This window comes from Ovis canadensis, chromosome 3 (genome assembly GCF_042477335.2).
Source record: "Ovis canadensis isolate MfBH-ARS-UI-01 breed Bighorn chromosome 3, ARS-UI_OviCan_v2, whole genome shotgun sequence".
Taxonomy (NCBI): Eukaryota; Metazoa; Chordata; class Mammalia; order Artiodactyla; family Bovidae; genus Ovis; species Ovis canadensis.
The window spans coordinates 8,437,996-8,446,398 of record NC_091247.1 but is presented as its reverse complement, the minus strand read 5'-3'; the positions used below and the strand labels follow the sequence as shown (position 1 = coordinate 8,446,398).

The window sequence follows — 8,403 nt, the reverse complement described above, 5'->3', positions numbered from 1 at the left end:
CCTCCAAATGCCCTGCACCCTGCTCCTGGTCAGGGGAAGAGAGCAAAGGTCCAGGTCAAACAGCTGGCCAGGGGCTCCCTTTCTTACTCTGTGCCTCAGTTTCCATAACTGCTAAATGGCAGCAGGACCAGAGGCTCTCTCAGAGCCTGGTCAGTCAGTCAGCAAATATTTCCGGAGTACTGGCCACAGGCCTGGTCTTGCCAGCCTAACCGATCCATGGAAACAGGAAACGTTTCCCTCCAGCCAGTGAAGAAGTCAGAGTTGGTGAGAAGTTGTTTCTGGCTAGGATCTAATTTCTTCTCACTTTCACTGGGCAGCCTTCTGAAGGGCTCTGACTGTTCCTGCCTGCCATCATCCCGCAGGGAGGGATGAGGGCCCGACGCCCTGAGGGGAAGTGACTGGCAATGTCAGGGTTCAGGCCAGGGATCGGGGAGGGTGGAGGTGATGACACCACCGGAACTTCTGCTGAGGCCTCTGCCCACAGGATGTAACTTAGAGAGGGCTTGTGAGAAACAAGCAGGGGCCCCAGCCTGAGAATCTGATGGTGGAAGCCACCCAAACCCACGCAGACCTCCCCCCTCCCACCCAATGCGATTATCTCCTCCCACACCTCCCACTGGCATCCGCCACCCAGCTGGCGATGCTGTGCCATGACTGTGCCCTTGCTCCACCCTCAGCCCAGGTGGGCAGAGTCCTGACATGGGTAACCGCTTGGGGTTGGCACCAGACTTTGGCTGCTGTTGGCTTTACATATCAGTGTGGCAACTGGCCAGGTATTTGACCCTGGCCAATGATGTCACCGTCCATGGGATTCTCCAGGCAAGAATACTGAAGAATACTGGGTTTGCCATTTCCTTCTCCAGGAGATAAGCTGGTTAGATAGTATCACGGACTCAGTGGACATGAATTTGAGCAAACTCCAGGAGATACTGGAGGACAGAGGAGCCTGGTGGGCTTCAGTCCATGGGGTCACAAAGAGTCAGACATGACTTAGCAACTGAACAACAACAATAAGTGACGTCACCTCTGAGTTCCAGTGTTCTTCTAAGTACAACAGAGGTAATAATAGCATAATATTGCTGAGTGAGAATTGAGATAATTCCCATAAAGTGCTAAGTGTACAGCTTGGACCATTTATTTTCACTCCATAAACTATAATTACTACAGTTATTATTATTTTCTCACTCTCTGCTCTCCCCACCCCCAATTTAGCCAATGGTCACCCTGCTTCTAATATTGTACCCAAGAAACTGACCCCAGATCACTCCCTGACCTGCCCCAAACCCTCGCTGGTCCACACTGCCTTCAGGAGAGGGCTCTCTGCTCCTCACCTGATCCTGAAGACCTTCCCGGGCAGTCCCCCTGCTTCCCAGCAGAACAGGGTCTCTTGGGACACCAGGATTACCAGACCCATTCCTGACTCCTAATGTGAGCTAAGAGCTGGAGAGCAACCCAGGAACCTTCCTGGCAGAAGAGAAGGCAGTGGTGCAACCAGAGAGCATAGCCCTGAAGGCAAGGGGCCCTGGCGTGTAGGAAGCAGTGTGGCCACAGCCTAGGTTCGGTTCAGTTCAGTTCAGCTCAATCGTCAGTCAGGTCCAACTCTGCGACCCCATGAATCGCAGCACGCCAGGCCTCCCTGTCCATCACCATCTCCCGGAGTTCATTCAGACTCACGTCCATCGAGTCAGTGATGCCATCCAGCCATCTCATCCTCTGTCATCCCCTTCTCCTCCTGCCCCCAATCCCTCCCAGCATCAGTCTTTTCCAATGAGTCAACTCTTCCATGAGGTGGCCAAAGTACTGGAGTTTCAGCTTTAGCATCATTCCTTCCAAAGAAATCCCAGGGCTGATCTCCTTCGAGCCTCAAATGTCACAGTTTGGTTTTTCCTGATGACAGTGGAGAGAAAGACATACAGACATCACTTCAGAATGATCTGATAGGTGCTGGCAGGGGGACAGATGGAGGGGACAGACTGGGGAGGACAGGTCTTAAGATCCATTGGTGGAGGACTGGGGTGGGGGGTGCAGATTGAAGAGGGGTGGAGAGGAGGTCTGAAGGCAGCCTTGTTGAGGGCTGGGTGTCAAAGGCTGGAAGGAGATACAGGAGGCTCCTGGAGCCAGAATGTATCAGAAAGCTGCTGGGGAAGAAGCGCCAGGGTAGGAGAAGCAGGCATAGGATCAAAGGAGATGGTGGACGGTGGTGGGCTTGGTACCCTGGCATAACAACAGCAGGCCTCAAACAGCACCACTTGCTATACTGCTGGACAGACTGTAAATAGCCGGAGTCAAGAGAATCCTCTTCGGATTCAGACAGACAAGGTTCAAGTCCCAGCTTTATTACTGTGAGACCTTGAGCAAATGACCTCACCTCTCCGAGCCTCAATGTGCTCTTCTGTAAAATTGGTTAGTGATCCTGACTATGGGCGGTGGATTCAGGATTCAGTAGGAATGCCCAGCACTTCCAGAGCACACAAGAGGGGCCGACGAAATGCCGGCTACCTTTGTGACTACTAACCCGGGGCGCGACCAGTTAGGGAGCAGCTCGGCAGGAACCAAAGTCCTGTGGGTCTCATCTCTTGTCTCCCAGAGAACTGGGTGGGGATCCAGGAGTGGAAGGCCCAGGCGTTGCTGGCTCACCACCTTCAATGTCGCCGCGCCCCCTGGCGGCTATCGGTTGCCATATCAACGGCGGGTCGGCGGGGGCCCGGGGAGGCGGCGGTCGGGGCCCGTTCTCCCTTCCCCGGACCCGAGGCCGCTCTCTCGGCACCTCTAGTCCTCGCCTGCGTAGAGTGGGGTGTGAGAGCGGGTGGGGAAATCCCGAGCCGGGGAGGAAGGGACTCCCCGCTGCGGCTGGCATGTGCGGGTAAACTGAGGCACGCGGTAAGTCGCGCCCCGAAGCCAGGTGTTGAGCGCGGGGCCCCACCTCCGAAGGCGGAGGAGGGGCCGCGGGCGGTGACGCGCCGAGGGCGGCTGGCGGGCGGGAGGCAGGCGGCGGCGGCGGCAGGTGCGGCCGCTGAGGGTGGAAGGGAGGAGGCAGGGGGCGGGCGGAGGGGGAGGGGAGGGCGAGGCCTGGGCACCTCCCCCTTTATAACGCGCCCCCTCCCGGGCTCTCGGGCCGCCTCCTCATCGGCTGTTTCCGTCTGGCCCCCTCGCCCGGCCGCCCCGGGCCCGGGCCCGGCCAGGGAGCCCCCAGGCCGCGGCTCGGGGGGCCGCCCCCCCACCCCCCCTGCGCCCGGCGCCCAGCGCAGCCCGGCGGAGGCGGCGCCGTCGGAGGAGGAGGAGGAGCAGGGCACTGCGGCTGGCCCCGGATCGGGCGCCAGAGCGGCAGCGGCTTCGGCAGCGGCGGCGGCGGCGGCCCGAGCCGATGCAGCGGGACGCACCACCTCGAGCCCCAGCCCCGGCGCCCCGGCTCCCCGCGCCCCCGATCGGGGCCACCGCCGGCGCCGGCGGCGGCGGAGGCGGGGGCAGCGGCGGTGGCGGAGGCGCCTCTGCAGCTTCGGCTCCTCCTGGCCTCCCGGGAACTACAAGTCCCAGGGGGCCTGGCGGCGGGAGGCGGGCGGAAGAGGCGGGGTCGGCGCCTCGAGGCCGGAAGTGGCCGTGGAGGCGGAAGTGGCGCGGCCGCGGAGGGGCCTGGAGCACGGCGGCGGGACCCGGAGCGGGAGCGGCGGCGGCAGCAGCGGCGGCGGCGGTGGTGGCTGGAGGCGGCGGCGGCGGCGCACTGGAGTCAGCCATGGCAAAGCAGTACGACTCGGTGGAGTGCCCTTTTTGTGATGAGGTGACCAAATATGAGAAGCTCGCTAAAATCGGCCAAGGCACCTTCGGGTAAGGCTGGGCCCCCCCTCAACCCCCAGGGACCGGGAGCCTCCTGAACCTGCACCCCTCCGGGCCGACGTCGGGACGCCCAGACCCGGGCCCGGTTGGTCGGGAAGCCACTTAGACGCAAACTTATCCCCTGGTCTCGCTAGGCCGCACCGCAACCCCGCCGGGGCCTGAAGGAGTCGGCCGGCTGGGAGGAGCCTGAGGCCCTTAATGGGGGGGCAGGGAGGGGTTGCAGAGAGGAGCCTGTGAGTGGTGCGGGATCTCTCTGCGAGACGCCCGAGTGAGGCGCAAGGAGCAGAGGGAAGAAGGCTGAGACTCGAGAAGGGACCAGAGTCACCGCGTGGTGGGGTAGCCGAGTGCCGTGAGGGACCCGGCCCAGCCCCGCCCGGGATTCCCTTTCCGGGCCTCCTCTGGTGGGGGAGGGGCGGGCTCTGCGGAAACGTCCTCTAAGAGCCCTCTTGGGTCTCCCCTCTCCGCCTGCAGGGAGGTGTTTAAGGCAAAGCACCGCAAGACCGGCCAAAAGGTGGCCCTGAAGAAGGTACTGATGGAGAACGAGAAAGAGGGGGTGAGTATGGGGTGGGGTGGGCAGGTCTCCCAGCTCCTTTGGGCGTGAGGTTGCGTTTCCACCTTTCTGGTTTGGGGACTCTCAACGTAATAGATTCAGATTAGGTGTTTGGAAATTTCCATATTCCAGGAAGTTTGACTTCCCAGTTCAGTCTTTGAATTCAGATGTCTTAGAGCTTTTGATACTTCATTCTTGGGTGAATATGGTTGGTGCCAGGCGGGGGAGCCCATGCTTGTACCCAGTGCCCCTAGGTTTTTGAAGTTAGGAAGTCGTTAAAGACTTTTTCTTTAGGGTTTAATTTTGTTGAACGCAAAAAATATATATATATGATAATGATAATTACATGCAATGGCTTTGAAAAGGTGATTGGTATTCAGCTGAAAAGCAACAGTCTCTCCTGCCACACACGTGTGTTAGTTCTGGTTCAGCTTTCCAGAGACCAGCTTCTTTAATTATATATTTGTTAACTGCCAAGCAGGTTAAATGCAGGCATAGGGCTAAAATTTATAAGGGTGAAGAAACTGCGGAGCGTCTGATGACTGGTAACAGAACCTTTGTGTGAAGTGTCACTGTTTCGGATCATTCATTGAATTATTTTGATTCATTCATTCAGTTCTTTATGAGGCGTACATAGTTACTCCCGTTTTACATATGTGACATCTGAGACAGCTAATTCCAGAGCCTGTGCATTTACTGTCTCCCAGCCTATGACCCTTCGCGTGGACCCCATGGTCAGTTCCTGGGTCTGTAGTGTGCTCACCCACTTTTGACTTCCTCCTGTCTTTTCTCCCACCCAGTTCCCCATTACAGCATTGCGGGAGATCAAGATCCTCCAGCTTCTAAAACACGAGAATGTGGTCAACTTGATTGAGATCTGTCGAACCAAAGGTAAGTTGTTTGGATCATGTCCCCATTTTCAGATGGAAAAACTGAGGCTTTGTTTGCGGAGTTGACACTGGACACATTTACACTGCCTCTTCTTAACCCAGACATTCCAACTGTGACTGCTTTCTCTGGTCTTTTCATCGGAGCAGGTGCTTCCCCAGGGCCTGCCACAGCACCCAGCCCAGAGAAGGCACTCAGAAAATGTTTTACCTGTGAAGGAATTTGTACCCGGATATTCGGGGTGGCCATGGGTTGGAGGGGTTGGGAGCTAGTTTGGAGGAAATGAGTTACATGTAAGGTTTCTGATTTTTTTTTAATGCCTCCCCCTCTCTCCTCCTCATTCTTCCTGCCTCAGCTTCCCCCTATAACCGCTGCAAAGGCAGTATATACCTGGTGTTTGACTTCTGCGAGCATGATCTTGCTGGGCTACTGAGCAACGTCTTAGTCAAGTTCACACTATCTGAGATCAAGAGGGTCATGCAGATGTTGCTTAACGGCCTCTACTACATCCACAGGAACAAGGTGGGGGCCCTAGTTGGGGAGGAGAGAGCAGGGCTTGGGCTGGCCTTTGCGCTCACAGCGGGGTGGGCATGGCTAAGGGATCCCTGGGAACCCTCCGCCTTGTGCTTCCTGCAGATCCTGCACCGGGACATGAAGGCGGCTAACGTGCTCATCACCCGCGATGGGGTTCTGAAGCTGGCGGACTTTGGGTTGGCCCGGGCCTTCAGCCTGGCCAAGAACAGCCAGCCCAACCGCTACACCAACCGTGTGGTGACCCTCTGGTACCGGCCCCCAGAGCTGTTGCTCGGTGAGGACTCTCCCGAGCTGGCAGAGGGGAGCAGGGGCTGGGCACTCAGCTCAGTCTCAGCACCCCAACTGCCAGGGCTTCTTGAGCCATCGGCCCCAGGGGCGTGGCCTTTCAGGAGGCCATGGGGCTCAGGGGGCCCTCCCTGGTGTGCTCTTGTTCCCAGGGGAGCGGGACTACGGCCCCCCCATTGATCTGTGGGGTGCTGGGTGCATCATGGCGGAGATGTGGACCCGCAGCCCCATCATGCAGGGCAACACGGAGCAGCACCAGCTCGCCCTCATCAGCCAGCTCTGCGGCTCCATCACCCCCGAGGTGCGTCGCAGCCTGCCTCCTGGGGGCCCCCCCAAGGCCACACACCTTCGAGAGGGGTGGGGGAGGCTCCCTGGCAGGGGAGGAGGGGCACACGGAACAGAGGCAAAACCCTGACCTGGACAGGCGGCTGGTGGAGGCTTACAGTCTGCTGTTAGCCATGGCGACGTCAGGTCTGGGCTGCGTCCCTGGTTCCTGGGGTTTTCCGGCAAGGTGTCTTGAGCACCTCACCTCAGGGCTGATCTCTGCCGTGAGACATCTGTGGTTCTGTCACACTTGGCACACATCTCCCAGGCGATTCACACCAAAGGGCCTGGTATTCAGTGCCTGTGTCCCATCTGTGGTTACTGCTGCTTTGGCCGCAGAGGGCTCTGGGGTGGTCTGGAAGCATCTGAGCAAGTTGTACGTGTTTACTTAGTTATTTTTGGCTGCTCTGGATCTTCACTGCTGCGCCTGGGCTTTCCCTAGTTGCAGTGCGGGGGGCTTACCTTGCTCCAGAGCACTGGCGTTAGACCCGGGCTTCAGTCGTTGTGGCACACGGGCTTAGTTGCTTCATGGCATGTGGAATCTTGCCAGACCAAGGATCGAACCCGTGTCCCCTGCATTGGTAGGCAGTTCTTAACCATCGGATCACCAGGGATGTCCTGAACAGAGACGTATCCAGTCACTACATACTTGACCAGTGGATCAGTCACATACCCTGCTGAACTAGTCTTCCCCTCTTTCCATGCCTCCCCCCTACCCCAGGTGTGGCCAAATGTGGACAAGTACGAGCTGTTTGAGAAAGTGGAGCTGGTCAAGGGCCAGAAGCGGAAGGTGAAGGACAGGCTGAAGGCCTACGTGCGAGACCCCTACGCGCTGGACCTCATCGACAAGCTGCTGGTGCTGGACCCCGCCCAGCGCATCGACAGTGACGACGCCCTCAACCACGACTTCTTCTGGTCCGACCCCATGCCCTCGGACCTCAAGGGCATGCTCTCCACCCACCTGACATCCATGTTCGAGTACCTGGCACCTCCACGCCGGAAGGGCAGCCAGATCACCCAGCAGTCAACCAACCAGAGCCGGAATCCTGCCACCACCAACCAGACGGAGTTTGAGCGCGTCTTCTGAGGGCTGGCTGCTATTGCTTCTCGTTAGGGCCGTGGTTTTGGTTTTTTTTCTTCTGCTCTGTGACTTGCAGCGTGGAGATTATGGGGCATGTGAGTTTTTCCTCTAGCGCATATCTTATTTAATCCGCACCCTGGGCGTCGGGCATCAACCGAGCAGACTGGAGTAAAACTTTGGTGGAGAGTCCAGGAAGGCACCTGAGCTGCCCACCTTGTTCCTTGGCTTTGGCAGTGACGCTCAGAGGGCCTCCCTTTACCTTAGGGCAGGACTGGGGTGGGGGGAGAGGCATGCCCCCCCGGTGACTCTGAGAGACCCCAGCATGCTGGGAGGAGGGGACTGGTCCCTCACCCACCCTGGCCCTCCCTGTGGGATGAGAAACTTCTGTGGGGCACAGAACCAGCCTCAGGAATGGGAACGGGCTGCTCTCAGCCTAGCCCTCAGAATCTCTGGGGCCGACGGAAGCTATTGGTTTCTTCGATAGGACAGTTTTATCGTGTTGATTTTGTTTGATTGTTCAGAGACATTCCTGGGTACAGGCTGGTCAGTTACAATTAAAGTTGACTCTTTTTCAGTAAACGGCTGTGTGCTTTGTTCTGTGTTCAGACCGCCAGCTCTTAACCCTGTAGCTGACCACTGAGGCTTGATTTGTCAGGACATGGTACTTCCCTTTGTCCCAGTTCATGTCCCCTGACATACCTTCAGGGGACTTCTGTCTCTTGTTTATTTCTCTTTTGACTACCCAAGCGGCAGGTACCACGATGCTCCCTTATTCTTCTCTCCACTCAGTGTCAGAGAAAGCAGGGAGACAGATGAGAAACGGGACTCAGTCTGCTGAGGAGGAAACTGGGGGGACCTTCTGTGAGCCGCACCTACAGTGGTGACCCAGCGGGGCAGAGTCTGCCTTGGC

The 8,403-nt window shown here is 58.0% G+C and overlaps 1 protein-coding gene and 1 long non-coding RNA gene across 2 annotated transcripts; one reads left to right on the top strand and one right to left on the bottom strand.

Moving 5' to 3' along the window:
* Positions 1 to 1,112: 1,112 nt before the first annotated feature.
* Positions 1,113 to 3,021, bottom strand: LOC138436571 (uncharacterized). The gene is made up of 2 exons (XR_011255482.1): positions 2,516 to 3,021; positions 1,113 to 1,887 (listed from the first exon to the last, which is right to left on the bottom strand). It is a non-coding gene; the product is annotated as an uncharacterized lncRNA (long non-coding RNA).
* Positions 2,688 to 8,072, top strand: CDK9 (cyclin dependent kinase 9). The gene is made up of 7 exons (XM_069582333.1): positions 2,688 to 3,822; positions 4,303 to 4,384; positions 5,182 to 5,272; positions 5,625 to 5,791; positions 5,906 to 6,077; positions 6,241 to 6,389; positions 7,134 to 8,072. The coding sequence occupies exons 1-7, from the start codon at positions 3,365 to 3,367 to the stop codon at positions 7,497 to 7,499; spliced, it is 1,485 nt and encodes a 494-aa protein (XP_069438434.1). The 5' UTR covers positions 2,688 to 3,364; the 3' UTR covers positions 7,500 to 8,072.
* Positions 8,073 to 8,403: the final 331 nt, after the last annotated feature.

Excerpts from the sequence above, each read along its gene's own strand:
- CDK9 (XM_069582333.1), top strand. The coding sequence starts at position 3,365 with ATGCAGCGGGACGCACCACCTCGAGCCCCAGCCCCGGCGCCCCGGCTC. Across the intron at positions 4,385-5,181 it reads TGGAGAACGAGAAAGAGGGG|TTCCCCATTACAGCATTGCG; the intron begins GTGAGTATGGGG and ends TCTCCCACCCAG. Across the intron at positions 6,390-7,133 it reads GCGGCTCCATCACCCCCGAG|GTGTGGCCAAATGTGGACAA; the intron begins GTGCGTCGCAGC and ends CCCCTACCCCAG.